The sequence below is a fragment of the Ammodytes marinus genome (genome assembly GCF_949987685.1).
Source record: "Ammodytes marinus genome assembly, chromosome: 3".
Taxonomy (NCBI): Eukaryota; Metazoa; Chordata; class Actinopteri; order Uranoscopiformes; family Ammodytidae; genus Ammodytes; species Ammodytes marinus.
In genome coordinates, this window is record NC_137232.1 from 20,981,369 (window position 1) to 21,002,766 (window position 21,398).

The window sequence follows — 21,398 nt, forward strand, 5'->3', positions numbered from 1 at the left end:
TCCTGAACGTGGGCGGGGTTGTCGTAAGGGGCTGAAAGCCTACTCCGAGTCCGGAGCAAAGTAGCAAAGCAGAAATTGTGAGCAGTTGTTGCACTATTAACTGAACCAACCGCCAAAAACACGGATGAAAAATGTTTAAGAAATACCCCCCTTGTATCTGTTTGCTAAAAGAAGTAGAAGAATATTGTGACGGGTCATTAAAAGGGAGGATTGTTGTCCCGATGTGTGACTCTGCCACACAGTCAGCTGTAGGGATGCGTCACGTACATCCCTATGCACGTAAACACGGGCATGATAAAGTTGACTGTTCAGTGCTTGTTTCAGGATACGTGTTTTCAAATGCAAGCCGTGTCTCAGCCTGAATATTTTATTGAGGTAATCAGTTCAGTCCGAGGCTTGTAATGTAATCGCTCGCTATCATGTCTGTCCCAGCTGGCTACTATATTCTATTTAGCCTTGCTGCTAGCTGCTCTACATGTCTTCTCTCGTATGTTAAAAGTAACTTCCCCGACAACCAACACTGGGTGAGCTTAGCGAATATATGAAAAAAAATTTCGGATCTGTGATGCAAATCAAATGAAAGAGAGCCAGAGAAGGCTGCACGCGGCGTAAATACACTCAAAAGTCCCGGAGAGTTGGGGAGAATAAACAACAGAATGAAGCCGGTAGTCTCTGGCCAATCAGAAGCGTCGGCAGACGGCCGGCCACTGATTGGTTAGACAATAGTCTCTGGCCAATCAGTGGCCGGATGTCTGCCGACGTCACCTTTTAGCATCGGCTCAGCTCGTTTGGAACCTAGAGCGAGGCGATACCAAAAAAGCAGCCGCTACCAGGTACCAGGTACCATGAAATTGCGGTGGAAACGCCAAAAATGCGAGTTGAGTCGAATCGAGTTGAGCTGATACCATGCGGTGGAAAAGCGCCATAAGACTCCACATCACTGTGGCAACACAACCTATCTATCCGCTCAGACAGCGCAAAGAAAAGGCTGATGAATATATGAGAGTGATGGCCCCTGCAAGTTTCAGTAAGTTTAAAGAAGTGCCACACTGTTACTGTCTTTGAAATGCATTTAGTCATTTTAAGGGGAAAACACATTGGCCCTCATTTATCAAACTTGCGTGGAAACTGGTGCAGATTCTGGCGCAAATACCTCCCTACGCCAGGTATCGCGTGGGATTTATCAAACAGTCGTATCTCGCCAATCTCAGCGTACGCCAGGCCATTGCGGCGGCTGAAAACGATCGTATCACGCCCCTATATTATCTCAGTTTAGAGGCCTCGCCCAGAGGTTTTACGACATGGGTATGCGCATTACGGCACAGAAGAGGAACTTCTCTGAAGTAGAAATTGACAGAATAACAGCGAAAGTAGAAAAAAAAAGAGTTTCATTTCGGAGCATTACAAGCGGCATCAAAGAACGACAGAAGGAAGAAGTTCGGAAGGAAATAACTGCTGCGGTCAACAGCGTTGGCGTTGACAACAAACGATCTCCAGCTGAGGATTTTGCATTTTAGGTTTACATCAGTAGGCTACTATCGCTCAAATGCTATAAAACAGCATATACAATTATATGTCGCCATTTCTTTACATAGATGAAGAAAAAGGGGTCTGACTAAAAAATCGCCACTAAAAAAGCGTGTTGCTGTTCTGAAATGCAACCAACTGAGGGTGCGGGCACAATATAGCCTAAGTGGTAGAGGAGAAACAGAATGTATTGGCCCTTTTAGATAGCACTACTCAAAAGGGTTGTAAAAACTAAAAATAACACATCTTGCGTTTTACTGTATGACAGCACGAGTGGTCAGCCCGGCCGTCAGCTGCACAAGCCGACCCGGCAACGATCAGCTGTGAGAGCGCCCACTGTCCTGCTCCACCAGCAGATCGGAAAAATGTGCCGGTTAACGGTGGAAATAAATCGCTCGCTTAAGCGATCAATGACACATTAAAAGAGGAACTAACATCTAGTGCGTCAAATAAATAAAATGTTAAGCTGAATGTTGTGCCGTGCATTTTTTATCATAAAGAGCAGTGTAGGCCTACTACATATTTAATACTGTGGCTAACATTTTGAATGAATGCAGCCCCCGTGCCTCAGTGTCCCCCCAGCTGCTCCAGACGGAGACAACTGCCCTTACGCAGTCCCATGCAGCGCTCCTAAGTGGCCGGTGTGTGCACTATTGAATCAATGCTCCTACTCAGTTGCACACCATAAGCAGCACATTTTTAAGTATATTAATATATATATATATAATATATTATTTCGGTCTGAGCAAACACTGCATTTGTATTATCTTCTAATAATTGTCCAACAAAGTAATTGGCTACCCGGCACAGCCTGCACTGCGAGTCCATGCTGTTTACAAACTTGCGTACACGAGCTGAGAGCTGGCGTGGGATTTGAGCGTATCCTACGCTCACGTCCATATTGATAAATGCCGAGGTGTGCGTGGAAATGTGCGTACACCCACATTTCTGGTCTACGCAAGGTTGATAAATGAGGGCCAATGTATTTATTATTTCAACTATTGAGTTATTTGTAGAACAGCATGCTAATGTAGGCCAACAAGATTTATTTTCTGAATTTTCAATGCTGCTTTATTTTTATGTTTTAAATTGGGAAAGACATGTTCCAAACGACCTGTCTTTAAAAATAAATCAAGCAAGTAGGCTAATAATAACCATTAATTAATTATAGGCTATCGCATCACAGTAGGCCTATTGTCCACAATAATCACAGCCCCCCAATCAATAAAGGAACTTTAAAAAGTTGAATTTGCACTTGATGTGCATACACAAGTGTATGGTCTATTATTTGTATTTAGTGTGTCTGCATAGTATTGCACCAAAACAGTAGAAGTTTTCTTTAATTGTGTTTTGTACTGTCTGTAAAATTTTACCTGCACATAGCAAACAAAATTGCACAACTGTATTCAAATAAACAGTTGTTTATTTCTATAGTGCGCATTGGCATCTTTGAGCAAAATACCCCCAAAATTTTGCCGCGCCGCGCCTCCTGTGACCCTGGCCAGTGACCACATTGACTAAGACATATTATGGGGGAAACACTGGTAAAAGTAATAATTTGGTCATTCATCAAATTAAATATTGTGGAGTTGTCTGGCTCAGAGAGCCATGTGTATTGTAAGACCGCCTTTCAGGGGGCCCATCAGGACTTTTTGTTTAGGGGCCCAGAATTTGGTGCTACACCCCTGGGTGTATGTATCACCAAACCTACACACACACATACTTGTTTCTCACACTGAAAAATGTGTGAAAACAGAAGAGGATGTGGTCAGTGTCAGAGCGCATTTGGACAGAATAGAGTTAAAGTATAGGGACCAAGAAACGGAATAAGAACTGGACTGGGACCTGGATGACACTCCGCTGACACATATCAGAACACACAACAGGTAAGTTTAAGAAAAAAAAACTTTGGGGTAGATGTGCAGAATATACTTACAGACTTTGCTAAAGACACTTTACATAAAGACATGAAAAACAAAAATACAATAAATGTAAGAACTATAAATACTGTCATTAGGAATGTTTTTGTAGTGCCACAAGGCAAACCGAACAAAATTTCTGAACATTTGCAAGGCTTTTCTATTGTTCTATGTTTACGGGTTTCCATGTTATTTTGTCCACTTTCTGTAAACTGCATGTGACATACGATGGACTCCCTTCTTTGGTGAAAAAAAGTAATACTAGTATGTAAGCATCCAAATTAATTGAATGCTTATATTTTTAGACAACACTCATGGAGAGAAATACAGCTTTCCCACTGGTCCCCGGCAATCTAAACCACACCAACAGCACTTGTTCCCGTGACAACGCTTTGAAGACGGTGGTGTTTCCCGTTCTCTACTCCTTTCTCTTCCTGATGGGGTTGTCCCTTAACAGCATGGCAGTGTGGGTGTTTTTTCGCATCCCTTCAAAGTCCCACTTCATTATATACCTGAAGAATATCGTGGTTGCCGATGTTATCATGACCTTCACGTTCCCTTTCAAGGTTTGGTTGAACAAGTATTTACTTATTAGGCACACTTCAAAAAAGAGTTAATGAGTTGTGTGTGCTAATGGATTTTTAATTTTTTTTATAGATGCATTTCCAATAAATTTGTCTACAGTCATTTATACGAACAATGTTTTGGTTGCTAGGTTGTGAAAATCTCTTATGCCAGCAAGTCATCTCTATATTCAAGCCATCAGTAAAGGGTCACATGTTTCTTGCTTTGTAATAAAGAGTCGAGTGAGCAGTTATACATGTTAATTACTCATTAATACAAATTTTAAGTTACTTATGTTAATTGGCATTATGTAAAAGACAGGGCTTTCTCAGTATCAGCAATACTCAGTAAGAAATTAGTCATCCTCAGTAAGAAATTATTTGCGGTCAAAATAGCCAGCAGCCAAGAAAACAAATACTTTACGGTCTATGTAGGTCGAAAAAAAAAATGGTTCACCTAAAAGTGAACGTGTACTGTTTTGAGTAAAAGACTAAAAGCACTATCTTTCTTGCAGGTGTTGTCAGACTCCAACATGGCTTCCACTGGGCTGCGGATATTCGTGTGTCGAGTGTCCTCGGTGCTCTTCTACCTCACCATGTACATCAGCATCCTCTTCTTCGGCCTCATCAGCATCGATCGCTGCCGAAAGACCCTCAGGCCCTTCAGGAGGACTAACGCGGCCCGCTTGTTCCGTCGCAAACTCCTTTCGGGAGCCATCTGGACCTTTTTGCTGGCGATCTGTCTGCCCAATGTTATCCTGACGCGAAAGACCCCGACCACTCCATACTTCAAGTGCAGTGACCTGAAGACGCGGGCCGGGCTGCACTGGCACGAGGTGGTAAATCACGTGTGTCAAGTTATCTTCTGGAGCAACCTGGTGACCGTGATCGTATGCTACACGCTGATCACCAAAGAGCTGTACAGATCCTACTCCCGTACCAAGTCCCAGGGCACTGGTGGCGGTACCGTATGTCAGGAACCGAGCGGGGCGACGACAACAACTCGGAAATCAGGTCAAAAGGCCAAAAGGAAAATGAATGCAAATGTCTTCCTGGTTCTAGCAGTGTTCTTTGTGTGCTTCGTGCCGTTTCACTTTGCCCGTGTGCCGTACACCATGAGCCAGACCCGGGGGGTTCTCTTTGACTGTCAACTCAAACTCTTCTTCTTTCAGCTGAAGGAAAGCACACTCTTCCTCACATCTTTAAACTCTCTGCTGGACCCTCTCATCTACTTCTTTCTCTGTAAGGCCTTCAGGACAACTCTATTCAAGACCCTGAAGCTGCCTCCCGGTACCTGTAGCCGGCTAATAGGTAGAGGGTCAGACGCTGACACGGGCAGCACCCGTCTGGGAGACTCCTCTGTCTGTACATAAGACCACTGCTGGACATATATTCAAGAGTTTTCTAAAAAAGATATCTGTATGTGTACACTCTGTAGCCAGATCACGTTGTGTAGCAGCAATTGATGATACAGTTGTTATTCTATTTCCTATCATTTTTTAAGTAATCAACATTTTGACTGGGACTGTGGTCTGTCACAGAGAAGGAGATACATTGTTTCTGTTCATTATTATTAAAAAATGATTATAATAGCATGCCTTTAAAAATCAAGTTAAATGAATCAACTTATTTTTTTAATGGCTGTGGACAACAGTCAACAACAGAATTGTCTGTAAAATAAGTTTAAAAAGCTATACACATTAATACATTGCTGATTTTTACTTACTTGTGTGGAACCAGAGGATCTGACATTGACATGTAATCCTCTTCTATGTCCCCATACCCACTAATCCTGAAAATAAAAAATGTGAAGCATTCATTAACACTGAAAATAAATCTCATATTAAGGTCATACAAAGCATTCCTCTATAGTCTTTTTTAATAAAAAAGAAAATAATTTCTAGTCTTACAAATAATCTCCCGTCAATAAAACACAAAAACTTATCTTTTCCTGTTAAATGTGCATGGAGGCGTCAATTTTTAGGTGTGTAATCTTGACTGATTATTTAGGACAATCAAACCATGTAGCAGGTAAGTGTTTCAAAATGTTGTGACTGCATACAGTTGGGATTAATTCTTGTTCAGTTTTACTGTGAACAATGATCCTCATCTATCTAAATATGTAATAACATATGTAAGGAGTAGGAAAGTACTCAAGGGCAGAATATGTGGGGTTTTCCAAATGACAAGGCTTTTTGTTCTGTTATTGGTTTCTGTTATAACCACCCAATCAAAAGATTTGGGCGCACAAGGAACCCAGACATACATAATGAAACAATAATGAAGGAAGTAAATAAATGTATTTATTGCTTGTTGTTTCTATGGTTTGTGCCATATTTGTGCTTTTTCACATTGCCAATCAAGGCTCTCTTAGCCACAATACACAAAGACACACTTAGCAATATCGTCTTGCATGGGAGAAAAAAACTACACTTCCCAACTATTAAAATGTTATCATTGAAGATATATCTCTTGGAGATGAATAATGTAATAATAATGTCCTGTAATCTAACATAATATTAATGAAAAAAATTGAGCTCGCGATTGTCAAGTTCCTCAATCTACAGTACTGTGGAATGCAACCCAAAAGTAAAAAAAGAGATAACGATTACAACACACTGCCACTGAACAACCACAGGCCAACTATAACACAGAAAATGAAATTGTATTTATAAATTATAAATTTCAAATGTTTGGACAAGTGTTGCCTGGAAACACATGGTTTAGCACCACAACGTAAACTATTTGAATACTCCCACCCCACACAGCAGCTTTCTCCTTAGGAATTTGCATCTTGAATAGCCGCAAACACTTTGGTCATTCATCTTGTGAAGGTGTTAAACTATCGGGCGACACAGTGTGGAGTGAAGGACATAACCATCTGGTGAGTGAAAAAAAACAATGTTTTGTTTTGCAACTTTATTTTTGTTCTGATAGGTGATTGAAGAAGCCAACCCTACCTAAAAGGTGGTATCAGACATTCTGGCTACAAAGTTCTAGCTACAACTGCTTTAAAAGCTGAAAAAAATGCCCATGTTAATACACAGCCCAGTGTTAATACACAGCCTGTAAACTGGCATGTTGCTAGCTATGGTGGGCCCCCTTTGTTTACATACCAGTTTACCTAGCCTTGGCTGTGTATTAATACTGGATTTCTTTGTTTTCAGCACACACAGTATGAACAAGTAGCAGATCATGAGGAAATATTCCCAGATTTTGCCAAAAAGGTTATTTTGGCAACAAGCATTCTCCAGAATCGCAGAATCCACCACCATCCACCTGATCCAGGTCCATGGCTGAGAAACTATAATTGGGTCTTGTTAGTGAACCTACTCAAAGCCCAAGTAAATTGCGATCTTTCTGTAGCAGGTGAGGAATAGCTTAAATTTACCCAAATTTGAGGGTAAAAATATAATGCAGGCAAAACTGTATCATGCTAAGACTAAATGTATATTTTATTAAGTTTTCATTTAGGTTTCAAACTCAGATTTAATAACATCAAACAATGAATGCTTCTTGTTTTGCCACTGTTACACCAGGTAGTTATTACTGTTGAAACCTATTCTCTAAACAGTACACGCTTAATATCAATCTAAATTTAACTGCACAAATGAACCCAGCATGTGCACAAAGTTTATATTAAATACACTGGTGAGGTAAATACTCTAACTGATAACACTTAGTTATCAGAACTCCAAAGAAGACACATATTTAAATAGTTGAAGCAACTATTTTGCTGCAGAAGGGACTTTGACTCATTACCAGTACCTTAATATTGGTGGATCATTTGTGTTATACTACAGCGTATGTCTCTTTTGTCATGAGAAACTGATCCAACAAGTGCAAAACTTCCGTCTTCTAGTTTCAAAAGTAAAAGTATCAGGTTTCGCATCCAGAATGCATTCAAAAGCTCCGGGTGAGCATTCAAAACAGAAACAAAAGCCTTATTAGAATAATGACAAATGCAAACCAGGTCAAATTGGCCAAACAGGACACATTTAAAGCAGTTGTAGCTCCATGGTTTTAGTTCCAGTAAAACTCAGCTAAGCTTAATCACTTACTCTAATGTTGTTCTTACGTCAATAAAGTTAGCAAATGATCAAATTTCCTTGTTTCAATTCTAAACCTGTTCAATAAAGTCAAGAAATATTCATCAAAATCAAAAGATGTGCATGCGGGTCCAGTGTTCAAGGCCTACATAACTACTCAATTGTTTGCAGATGTAAACAAGTTAAGACTTAGAAAGCGAACTGAAACTTCTTGAGTTTATATTTGATGTCTGTATTATTTTTATTACAGATTTTGCGATGGCCAACACCACTGCACATTTCTCCTCTAATTGTGATCGAGTCGGCCATGTGACCTTAAACGTGGCTGTCTCGTGCTTTTACTTCATCTTGTTCCCCATCGCGCTACTGCTAAATGGGGTGGCAGCGTGGGTGTCTTTGAACCTCCGCTCCACCTCTACCTTCATAGTGTATCTGAAAAACCTGGTGGTTTCCGACCTGCTCATGACACTGACCCTACCGCCAGTGGCTGCTGCCATGTTACCTGGAATGGCAGTAGAGTTAAGGGCGTTCGACTGCCGCTTCTCTTCTGTGATTTTCTACTGCTGTTTGTACACAAGTATTTCTTTAATGGGTCTCATCAGCCTCGACCGCTTCTTCAAAATTGTTAGACCATTTGGAAAGTTGTTGGGACAAAACGTGGTCTTCAGTCTTGTAATGTCAGCCTTGGTTTGGTTGGTGTTGTTCGGCGGTACTGCTATCCCCACGATCATTCTCACTGATCGAAATCCTGTGAATGTTACACATGATTTCTGTATGTCCCTGAAAAGTCCAGCTGGTGTGACCCTTAACAAGTATGTGGTTCTGTCCATGGAGGTTCTCTTCTGGCTTGTCAGCGTACTGATTTCGTTCTGCTACATCTGCATCACCCTGAAAGTCCTGCAGTCCTTCAGAACTTCCGGGAGCAACAACAGCCAGGGAAAGAAGAAGACCAAACTACGAGTCTTCTTGATCCTCTTTGTGTTTTTTGTGTGTTTTGTGCCTCTTCACATTATCCGCATTCCATACACACTTCACGAAATCCACGCCATTGACGGCTGCAATCAAACGTGGGTGGCAATAGCCCATAAATTAGCCCTGTGGGTCTCTACCACAAACACATGCCTGGACCCTCTTCTCTACATCTACCTGTGCAGGGAATACAGGGACAAACTTGTTGACATGTTGAAAGCTAGAGGAATCCATCTCGGTTTTAATTCAGAGGGAGAGGAGACTTCACAGTAGAAAGAAGCTTTGAGATGTAGTTGTAAAGAAATGAAATATATTTAAATTAGAGAAATGATGTTATTATGTCATAAGTCATGAATTAGACTGTTGATGTGAATAACTTGGGCAGCAAGAGAACATTAGTAGACTTACAGTCATTTATTATCTTTAAATGTTTATGATGTACTGCCCTCTAGTGACCTTGTGAGGATTATCATCTACTTAGACTAATGGTACAATCAGAGAAACAGTAGTGTGAAAGTAAATTTAATGGCAAAAATACGCAAATCAATTGTTCACTGGGTTCAAGCTTTTGAACGCATATAGTCTGTGTTAAACTTCAGTGATCATGTGTGTCTTTCATGCATGTATAGTGTACTATAATCATGTGTGTAGATAGACTGTATGTATATGTACGTGGATTCTTTCAAATGTTGTTTGTATAACTCAACACTATGTTATAATCCCATATTGTGGTGTTATTGTGAGACCAATATATATAATTTGAATTTGAAGTCATCTTAATAGTTTTGTTGTTCTCTGATTGAGTGGCCACGGACACACTCCTAAGATTTGGCAGTTTGTTTGAATTATAATGTAACCCAGCCTTTCTTGTCTTCATTGTTATTCTCTCAATCATTATTACTATGTTTGTATTTCCTGCAACATTATAAAATAATAAAAACAGGGAATATTACTTCAAGGGTATAGCTTGAACAAATGGCAACATAAATTTTCCTTAAGCAATTTTCATAAATCCTGTATGCAACTTTAATTGCTTCACTATTACATTAATTTATTTAACTCAAATGTATTTCTTTAGTCTTTCACGCCACATTAAATGATTACATTTTTCTTTAATTACCCTCTTAGTAATACAATATGTGCAAAACTGTATTCTAGTGCTAAGCAGCGGAAAAAAAATATAAATTAAAACAAAGTACCAATGCATTGTTACTGAAAGCCCTATACTGTACAGTACATGTTCTTGCTATTGCACTTTCATTTAGTAGGTAGATTGCCAGTGCACGGTAAGAAAAAAGGGCATCTGGCCCGAAAACGTAATTAAATAAACCAATACAATTTGGAGTGTTGTCCTTATCTTCATCTACAATACTTTCTTTAGGTAGACAATAAGCTCCAGAGTAGCCTGTTTTGGTTGGCTTTACTGTAACAGCTGAAGTCAACCTTTGGTCACATGTTGCCACACTGAGCCAGTTGCTACAGAATTAGCTTTGCAATTCTCGCAGGAACTGGTGAAATCAATCAATCAATAAGCCACTCAAGTAATAAAAATAAACAAACTAACAAATTAAGAAAACAAAAAGAGAACGTTTTAAGAAAAAAAACTATTCAACTCAACTATTCATCAAATAATCACCAGTTGTTGCTGCAATATATAGCAAGGGAACGTTTATTTTCCTCTGCCAGCAATGAACAACCCAATTATGGTAAATGGGGAAGAAACAAAGTGTATTGAGCCCTCATAATGATGCTCAGAGCTAATAGCACATTTAATATTAGGAACATTTGTAATGCTAATGGCCCAGAGGATGTTGATGGCTAGCATCAGGTATTCAGGAGAGTTCAGGTAAAGGTTTCTTGTCTGTAAAAACATACTTTGTTCAACTCCATCTTTAGGCGGAGACAGGAATATTAATGTTGAAGGTTCACGTGCAGGCCAAAGGAAGCATTGAGCCAACCCTTCACCCCGTCCAATCATCCAATCTATTTTCATTTCATTTAACTTTTATTTATCCTCGAGAGACCAATTGAGGGGTGACCCTCATTTTCAATGACGTCGAGTTCAAACAAATTCCAAGGAAAAACAACAATGCATACACAATATTCAATGCAAATACATCAAATACACAACAACAGGTGAAGAGAAGAAAAAAAACAAAAAAAAAACAAAACAAAACAATTGAAACATTTACATAGTGGTGAAGAGTGGCAGCTGAAATGTTGAGTGGTTTTCTAGGAAAATCAACTGACACCTACCATATCAGTACATTGCCACTCCGGTTCAGCTTGCAGCTTTGTGTCAGAGAAGAGTGAGTCCAGTCATCAACTGTAAGTAATATGTGTCTTATTCCTATCATTAGTTCATATTGTAGGATCAGTCAATCAGCTAATTACTTTAAAATATCTCCAAATGAAATAGAATGTACACTGTGCCAAAAACAAAGCATTGCATGTTTAATAGTTTTGACCAAATGTACAATTGCTCTAGTTAAAATGCTCATCAATAAGGCTGTACATTTTTTTTTTTTTTAAATAACATAAATGTGAAAAGTCTAAATGAATAAATATGGATTTAAATATAGATTTTTTTATCTATAAAGTCAACTATTGTTTACTGATAGTTATATAGTACTTAAACACAGAAGGAAAATATTTGATTTGAGTTAATAAATATTTAGTTTGAGCATTGTGTTAGAGTAGAGGTGTTTAATTGGTTTAAATAATTATTGTAGTCTACTACAGTCATGCTGAAAGGAAACCTACGTGCTCCACTTAACTTTAAATGTGTCTTCAAATGTATTTACATTTATGATTAAGGTTGACAAAAATAGGGACAAAGGAGTACAAATACCACTGAATAAAAACGCAGGAAGATTATCATATAAAGATTTTAGACCAGAGCATGTTGTGAACAAACATCATAAACTACCCTCTGCTCCCTCTGCTTTGCATAGCCTGTAACCCTGACTCGGATAAGAGACGGGTGATGGATGAACGGATGGATCCTCTCTTTGACATTAACCGGCAGAGTGAGTTGAGAAATAAATTAAGCCACACTACTGATCCTAGAAAAGAAAAAAAAACACAACAGACACAAATGATTTCCTGTTGAACGATTTCTCTGGCTTCAGGACACTGTTAGGATCACCAACTGTCCAAATAAAATGGCAGATTTTCAGAGGGACAATCTGCTTACACAATGCATTCTATTCTTTATAACCTACATGAAGTTGATGTCTCGAATCAATTTGAATAGTGGGTACTAAAATGTATTTGTATATGTTCCTTTCCTCAGGTGCAGTGATGCCGTCCAACCAAACATCTGAAAATAGTTTGGAGTGTGGAGGTTTCATTAACGACCCCTATTTCATCCCAGCCCTCTACTTTTTATTGTCCCCCGTAGCGCTGCTGCTGAACGGTGTGGCAGCCTGGGTGTCCCTGCACCTCAAGTCCACCTCCACCTTCATGGTGTACCTGAGAAACCTAGTAGCTGCAGACATTGTTCTGGCCTTGATCATCCCTTTCAAAGTTGCGAGTGACTTGCCGGGCGCGTCCAACAGGTTGTTCATACTTTCATGCCGTATCTTCAGCACCGTTTTCTACAGTACAATGTACACATGCATCGCTTTGTTGGGCTTAATAAGTCTCGATCGTTTCTTCAAGATCATGACACCCAACAGCAAGTTGTTTGGGAATCTGACCTTTAGCAAGCTGATATCAGGGATGGTCTGGGTAATACTGTTTGTGGTCACAGCTCTACCAAATATGATTTTAACTAACAAATCAGTGGCCAATATGACAGTGATAGGCTCTTGTATGAATCTGAAAGGACCGGCCGGACTTGAATTCCATGAAAGTAGTGTGATTTTCCTGAACGCTTTTTTCTGGCTCGTGAGTGTGGTCATTGCAGTTTGTTATATTTGCATTACACACAAGGTCATCCAGTCTTTTAGAAACTCCGGCAGCAATAACAACCAGGGAAATCAGAAGGTCAAACTCCGTGTTTTTCTGGTCGTCATTGTGTTTTTTGTGTCATTCGGACCGTACCACATTGTCAGGATTCCATACACGTTTCAACAAGTCAACGATCCTTCCCACACTGGCTGCTCTTACTTAAAGATCAGGTTTGCCAAGAGACTGAGCCTCTGGTTTGCCGCCACAAACATCTGCATGAACCCACTTCTATATGTCTTTCTTTGTAGGGAGTTTATGGAAAAACTGATGTCCATGGTGAAAAATGTTTTTCAATCTCATTCCAAGTAGACTTAGCGGGGAATAGGAGACACCTCATCACCAAGTAGATATTGATTGGATTACTAAGATCTTGTACATTTTGTTTTAAATGCTTCCTCTTTTTAAAACGCTCTAACTTCCATGTTGATCTGTCACTTTAAATATTGTCACTCTCAACAGCTTGAAGACCATCAACAGGAAATACAGAAAGGGATGGTTGAGATAAACAGTATGAGACAAGAGGATTATGTAATGCTGTTTTTAATGGCAACAAGCAAATTTTTTATAGTTGCTCTGCAAATGCAAAATCAGAAAGCAAATAGAGTTTTAGTAGAAAGACTGTACATAAAGCTGCAATGTAAAGCAAGTTGAGTTAAAGGAATACTTCACTTAAAAGGAACCAGTGTTCTATCATTATAAAATAACTATTATAATATAATGAATGAGGTTTTTATTCCCTCAGTCTTCCCTTAGTCTTCCCTTGGCCCAGCTGTCCTGTTAATCCTAACCCTTACTGTGATGTCACAAGAAGGAAACTGTAGGGTTAGACAGTGAAACCATAAAACACTCTTTCTGCCTTTTCTCAGGCTAAGATGATCCGATTTAAAAAAAAATTTTTTGCACATTTATACTAAATAGGATCTCCGAGTTCAATACACCTTCATATTCCAACCAGTGAAGTAGGTCTTTAAAGCTAGTTAACATTTACATTTCTCACTGTAATCGTCTATTTGTGGTAATGGTTAAAATGCCTCATGTCATTAATAGGTTTTAGCGGATGTGTCTTTCCGCCGATGTTATCATTTTGCTGCATGCTACAGTAGTCAGCATTTAACGTGTGAAGTTACTGACTGCCTAGAATTAAGGATGTCAATGCATAAAAAGGAATGTTTTCATCTGTAAAACAAATAAAGTGTGCTGTAAATCTGTAAATTGTAGTAATCGATAAAAAAATAATAAAGTAAAATACAACATTGAGGCAATTCTGCTCAGAATTGAAATGAGGTTGAGGTTTCATAATACTAACTGGTGGGCTGCAAATATCCCTGTGTTACGTGCATAGAGTAAAAAAGATTCTGATAAAACAACAACATATCATCACAGAAGTGAAAGTTCACTTGCGGGTCCATGGAGAAAACACATGCATGTCATTTCTCAGCTACTTTTCCCCCCTCATCTGTCACAATTCCAGGCCCAGATCCAAGGAAAACCACACAGGAAATCGTGTTGTGTTGTTCTCAACAAGCACTATTTTTATCAAGAGACAGCACAAACCTCTACGAATGCAAAACTTGATCGGATATGAGCGGTGGGCAATTTTTCAGTCACTTATATACTGTACTTAGTCTGCAGCATTTATAGTTATAGACAACATATTCTATCTAAAACAGGGAGTATGTGGCCTTAGTAGTGTATAAAAATAAGGGAAAATACACTTTGTAGGAAAAAAAACTACTGTGCTAAATAACTTTGTAAAGGAGTTAAAGGAAACCACAACTTTTTTTATGGCCTCTAGTTCGTGCTACTTAGTCTCGTGCTGGTAAAAGACAGACAGATAAGTTGCAGGACGGGGGCGGTGCAGTGTGGTGCAGGAGATCTTTATAGTTGTGGGTCATGAAATGAGTCTATGGTTTCAATGTCAGCCTGTCAGAGGCTACACAAGACTGACGCAAGCTAGCGGAGGCAGGGGGACTGGCACGGAGCAGAACAAGCCTCTCAGCAGACAATTGGAACAGGAAGCAAGGACGGAAAGGGTCTTTCACCCGCAGGAAGACTGGCAAACTCCTTGGGATTGTGACAAGACAGCCACACAGTAGCTCCAGGGACCACCCATTGTAAGAGCATCAAACACACACACACACACACACACACTCACACTTAACGATAGAGCGAGGGAGAAACACTGAGAAAGAGAGAGATGCTAAAACCTCTTTAGGTTTAGCCTCTGTTTAAAGAACTTAAGTAACACTAAGAGGTTTTTAGGTTAGGGCTTTCCTTTGATTTCATTTATGCTGGTAAGAAGCAGAAAGGGGAAATAGGTATTTCACTTCCTACTTGTTTTTGAAATACTGTGTATGTTTTCATTGCTTTATTCATTATTCTTCTAATGCCCCGCAGTCAGGAGAGGATAAGGATACAATACGAAGGTAAGACTTAATTATTATACATCTTCTAGATAAAATACCAGTCTCATCTGGGCACACAGATAGAATTGGTGAAACAATACTTGTAACAGACCTAATTACCATTACTATACACACAGTACAACAGAACCAATGTTAAAGAGTATTGTATAACTTGGTTGCCATAGCACCTACTCCGGCCTCAATGTTATTCTGAGCTGTTAAGGATTCCAATGTAAAGACAGCACATAACAAGAGAGACATACTATCAGGGACGAGGGTAATTCAAAATGATCAAAGACAAAAGGTAGTTGCCGCATTGAGCTCTACAATATGTCTCATGCATTGTATTGAGTGACCGCTTATCTAAACGTGGTGAAACAGAGTGCTTACACTGTATTCAGTCTATTCAATGTTCATACAAAATAAAGTATTTAATGCTCCGGAAAGTTGCCTTCATTTGATGTTTAAAAAATAAACGAGAATCATGTGGATTAAGTCAGCGACAGTTCTTCTGAGGAATTTCTGTGTGATCCGGCAAACTGGTTGAATTGCATACGTTTACATGCGGGGAAAAAAAACATCATAGTGTTACCACTTTAAATAATTGATTTGCTTTTAGAAATCTCAACTGTCCCTTAATTTGCTTCCTCTGTGTATAAATCTTCCTCCCCTTTTATCATCGCTACTCTCTTTCACTCCTCCGAAGGTCCACTGAAGATCAGAAGATGAACAACAACACCCTGTCCAACGCTTCCATCAAGTGCGTTCGGGATACCAGTGTGACCGCTGTGGTTTTCCCCTGTCTATACAGCATCCTATTTATAGTAGCACTGATACTGAATTCCCTGGCTGCATGGATCTTCTTCACCATCCCCAGCACCTCTACATTTGTTGTCTTTCTTAAAAATGTGGTAAGACATGAGGACCTTTGCTTAAAATATTTGTTTTGCCAGACAGTGCGGGAAATTTTTAAAAAAAATCCTACATTAACAGGTGGTGGCTGACTTGCTGATGACCCTGACCATCCCTCTGAGAGTCTTGAGTGATGCAGGTGTGGGTTCCTGGCAACTTCGCGCCTTCCACTGCCGATACTCTGCGGTTCTCTTCTACATCACCATGTATATCAGTATCCTCTTGCTGGGCCTAATTAGCCTGGACCGCTACCTGAAGATAGTCAGGCCCATTGGGATGAGTGGCCTACAGCGGGTTCGTGTTGGTCAGGTGCTGAGTGCAGCCGTCTGGGTGGTGATGCTGTCTCTAGCGCTACCCAACGTTATTCTAAGTGACCAGCCACCAAAGGTCATTAGAGGCAAACTGAAGTGCAGCTCCATGAAGAGCAATGCCGGCCTGATCTGGCATGAAGGCTTCAACTACTTCTGTCAGGTAACTAAAGGAGTAGTTCGAAGTTTTTTGGGAAATGTGCTTTTTCTCTGAGAGTTAGAAGAAAAGATCAATACCACTTTTCTGTACAATATATGTATGGTAAATATAATGGAAATAGGTTGAAATAGCTCACCTTGCATTGTCAAAATGTAACATAATCAGCCCATCAGCACCTGAATTTGTTATGAGCTGCTGTCCCCACTATTTTCAGTCTTGACGTTAATTTTAACTAGCAAAACCTAAATATTTGCTGTACCACATGGGTGGTATACATCTTCGCCTCTAACTCTCAGCAGTTAAAAAAAAGTAGTTTGCCAAAATGTTGAATTATTTTTTTTGATTTTATATATGCACAGTGATATCAGAACATTGAAATAAACTACAGAGTTATTAAAATGTTGATACTACAACGAACCTTTGAAATACAGCACTTGTTGCGAGAAGAGCTTGTGAGAAGAGCTCACTGCTGTGCTTAATGTTTTTTTGTGTTTACTTTCAGGTGGTTTTCTGGGGCACACTGGCCCTGATGGTGGTTTGCTACACGTTCATTAGCAAGAAAGTGTATGAGTCATACAAAGCCTCGAAGAGCAAATCACAAGCAGCCAGTCGCAGAACCAAGGCAAAGGTCTTTGTGGTGGTCGGGGTATTTTTCATCTGCTTCGCTCCCTTCCACTTTACACGAGTTCCCTACACGCTGACCCAAACCCGCAACATGGCGAGTCCCTGCTGGGTAGAGAACGCAATCTACGTTGTCAAGGAAACCACCCTGTGGCTGTCGGCCACTAATGTATGTCTGGACCCGCTCATCTACGTGTTCCTGTGTAGGGTGTTTAGGAAAAGACTGACAGCCGCACTCTGTCGTAAGCCACTCCACCAAGGGGCCATGGACTCTCCCACAGCAACATCTACTCAACTGGAGATGTCAAAGATGGCCCAAAATAACATATAATGGGATGTCACAGTGGCAGGCTGGACAATGGGACCTCAAATACAGGTCCTTCTCATATAATTAGCATATTGTGATAAAGTTCAATATTTTCTGTAATGTACTGATAAACATTAGACTTTCATATATTTTAGATTCATTACACACAACTGAAGTAGTTCAAGCCTTTTATTGTTTTAATATTGATGATTTTGGCAAAAAAGTAAAGAAAAACCAAAAATCCCTATCTCAAAAAATTAGCATATTTCATCCGACCAATAAAAAAAAAGTGTTTTTAATACAAAAAAGTCAACCTTCAAATAATTATGTTCAGATATGCACTCAATACTTGGTCGGGAATCCTTTCGCAGAAATGACTGCTTCAATGCGGCGTGGCATGGAGGCAATCAGCCTGTGGCACTGCTGAGGTGTTATGGAGGCCCAGGATGCTTCGATAGCGGCCTTAAGCTCATCCACAGTGTTGGGTCTGGTGTCTCTCAACTTCCTCTTCACAATATCCCACAGATTCTCTATGGGGTTCAGGTCAGGAGAGTTGGCAGGCCAATTGAGCACAGTAATACCATGGTCAGTAAACCATTTACCAGTGGTTTTGGCACTGTGAGCAGGTGCCAGGTCTTGTTGAAAAATTAAATCTTCATCTCCATAAAGCTTTTCAGCAGATGGAAGCATGAAGTGCTCCAAAATCTCCTGGTAGCTAGCTGCATTGACCCTGCCTTTGATAAAACACAGTGGACCAACACCAGCAGCTGACATGGCACCCCAGACCATCACTGACTGTGGGTACTTGACACTGGACTTCAGGCATTTTGGCATTTCCTTCTCCCCAGTCTTCCTCCAGACTCTGGCACCTTGATTTCCGAATGACATGCAAAATTTGCTTTCATCCGAAAAAAGTACTGGACCACTGAGCAACAGTCCAGTGCTGCTTCTCTGTAGCCCAGGTCAGGCGCTTCTGCCGCTGTTTCTGGTTCAAAAGTGGCTTGACCTGGGGAATGCGGCACCTGTAGCCCATTTCCTGCACACGCCTGTGCACGGTGGTTCTGGATGTTTCTACTCCAGACTCAGTCCACTGCTTCCGCAGGTCCCCCAAGGTCTGGAATCGGCCCTTCTCCACAATCCTCCTCAGGGTCTGGTCACCTCTACTGGTTGTGCAGCGTTTTCTGCCACACTTTTTCCTTCCCACAGACTTCCCACTGAGGTGCCTTGATACAGCACTCTGGGAACAGCCTATTCGCTCAGAAATTTCTTTCTGTGTCTTACCCTCTTGCTTGAGGGTGTCAATGATGGCAGAGCTGTACAGTGCGACAGTTTTGATCGCATTTGCTACTGAAATTGATGACGTGCGATGATGAATACAAGTCCACTAGCACTAGTGCGACAGCTTGCTAATGAGCAGATGCTGTCCGTCTGAGACACAGAGGAGAGATGCACAACACTGCGCAACACTAAAGTCAACAGTAGTCGACATTAACACTCTCCAAATGCGGTCTAAGGCAAGTAAGTTATTGAGTCCACCCTCCACTTTGGCAGGTACTTGTGCGGAGATTCCAGCTTGTAATACACTTCATCAACGGTAATAACCGGAAGGAGATTACCGCAGTTAAGTTAGCGCGAGTGCAAACAGAACATTTCCTGTGCGCCTTCACATTAAAAGCCTGTTACTAGCCAAACGTGAGTTGACTTTTATTTTGAAGCCGGTAAGAACAGGAAGTTAGCGCTTCACAGCCCTGCAGTGCTCTAGCTAGAAAGGCAACTCATTCAGCTGCAGAGAAAAGTCAACAGTAGTCTAAAAACAAAGTTTGAAATAAGCCACTCAAGAACTACTCCCAACACATTCACAACAACCTATTTAACTTATCCTAAATTGTACCAATATGTATACTTATTTATTTAATAGGCTATATGTTTTAAAGTTTGGTTTTAATTAACAGAAAGACATTTACCAAAAATGTACAAAATATATAGCTATATATATTAATTTCATGGGGAGAAATTATTCTGAATCAGCAAAAAATTGCAATTGGCAGGTTAGATTATTTTGTCTAAATTGCAATCAGTGCACCCCTATTAATTTTTCTACAATTATTACTGCACACACTAGGATATCATATTAATTGAGAATTTCAAATGAGACCAAGATGACATGCTCAAAAGGTAATTAGAGCGAAATGCATGGGTTAAGGTTATGCAAGTTTTCGATCATACTTTGTGTGCTACTGAATTTATTTTTGTGCTACTGATTATTTTTGCTTGCTAGCACCAGTGCTACCACCTAAAAAAATAAGCGTACAGCCCTGGATGGCCTTCTGGACAGCAGTCAGGTCGGCAGTCTTACCCATGATTGCGGTTTTGAGTAATGAACCAGGCTGGGAGTTTTTAAAAGCCTCAGGAATCTTTTGCAGGTGTAGAGTTAATTAGTTGATTCAGATGATTAGGTTAAGAGCTCGTTTAGAGTACCTTTTCATGATATGCTAATTTTTTGAGATAGGAATTTGGGGTTTTCATGAGGTGTATGCCAAAATCATCAGTATTAAAACAACAAAAGACCTGAAATATTTCAGTTGGTGTGCAATGAATCTAAAATATATGAAAGTTCAATTATTATCATTACATTATGGAAAATAATCAACTTTATCACAATATGCTAATTATATGAGAAGGACCTGTATAACAGACTCTACATTTGTTTTGTTTTATATACGTGTAAATAGAATTTTATATTAATGACAAGGGTTGTAGAAATAGTAAAACAATTGCAAGGTGGTTCAAATTTGTTGGATGTACAGTGTTAACAGTCAAACTTACAGAACAGTACAGTATAGATACAGTTCTAACCGATCACTTCTGCCCCAGTTTGCTTAGTCATCCAGCACGTTTCCTTAACTGTGGATACTGTCATTTTCCACTTCCTTCTCTCTAATCTCGCTCTGACTGCACTTTCCCTTCACACAGCTTTGGCCAAATGGTGAACATCCTGGGAACATTTATTCTCAAATGATTACGACACATGCACAATGTGACCATGGGACTGAACGGTAACAAAATGAGGATGACAATAAGGAGTGCAATAGTCACCACTTTTAGCTATACCTTATGTAAAGTATATATAACCAATCATAAAATGTATATTTTGCATACTACAGCTGCATGGCGCTTAACTTTTATCATCTTTTTAAATCTTAATACCAGAGCTAATACTAGCATTAATATAAGGGCAATTTGGTTGGGGGGGGGGGGGGGGGGGGGGGGTTACAACATGAATCTAACAGTAGACAAGACGATTTCCACTCATCTTTTTATCTACCACTAGCAGTGCTCAGTATTTGAGGAACTTCTTAGGCCGGCAAGAACTGCAGACACATATTGCTCTCTGCTGGAGATAAGGTGCTTGATACCACTGAAAGCTAAACAAATCAATGTCCAGCAAAGGTGTAAGCTAGGCATTTGCAAGTATAGCAAGACACCTTTCACAATGTTGCAGTGGTGTCACTGCATTAATATTGTTTTAATTGAACAAGAGGAGGGAAATAAAATCGAAATGGAAAAATATCGATTTTTTTCCAACACCGCAAGACTCAAAGACTGGTTTCAGGACACATTCACAAACTGGTTCTGCAGGATTTAATGTTGCTTCCAATCTGATTTACAATCGTGTGTCCATGTGGGTCTGATTAATGCAATAA

General features: G+C 40.0%; 4 protein-coding genes across 4 annotated transcripts; all 4 read left to right on the plus strand.

Annotated features, from left to right (window-relative positions):
- The first annotated feature begins 3,273 nt into the window (after positions 1-3,273).
- On the plus strand, positions 3,274-5,841 carry LOC307271593 (P2Y purinoceptor 12-like). The gene is made up of 3 exons (XM_080054125.1): positions 3,274-3,413; positions 3,752-4,012; positions 4,525-5,841. Exons 2-3 carry the CDS (start codon positions 3,761-3,763, stop codon positions 5,380-5,382), a joined length of 1,110 nt encoding a protein of 369 aa, XP_079910251.1. The 5' UTR covers positions 3,274-3,413; positions 3,752-3,760; the 3' UTR covers positions 5,383-5,841.
- A 2,475-nt stretch (positions 5,842-8,316) lies between these two features.
- On the plus strand, positions 8,317-9,300 carry LOC307248396 (P2Y purinoceptor 13-like; the record flags this gene model as incomplete). The annotated part of the gene is made up of 1 exon (XM_080024794.1): positions 8,317-9,300. The coding sequence occupies one exon, from the start codon at positions 8,317-8,319 to the stop codon at positions 9,298-9,300; it is 984 nt and encodes a 327-aa protein (XP_079880920.1).
- Positions 9,301-12,330: 3,030 nt separating this feature from the next.
- Positions 12,331-13,290, plus strand: LOC307248397 (P2Y purinoceptor 13-like; the record flags this gene model as incomplete). The annotated part of the gene is made up of 1 exon (XM_080024795.1): positions 12,331-13,290. One exon carries the CDS (start codon positions 12,331-12,333, stop codon positions 13,288-13,290), a length of 960 nt encoding a protein of 319 aa, XP_079880921.1.
- Positions 13,291-14,879: 1,589 nt separating this feature from the next.
- LOC307248398 (P2Y purinoceptor 12-like) lies at positions 14,880-17,718 on the plus strand (the record flags this gene model as incomplete). The annotated part of the gene is given in 5 exon segments (XM_080024796.1): positions 14,880-15,025; positions 15,027-15,095; positions 16,093-16,297; positions 16,380-16,769; positions 17,269-17,718. Coding segments are annotated over 5 exon segments (1,260 nt in total).
- Positions 17,719-21,398: the final 3,680 nt, after the last annotated feature.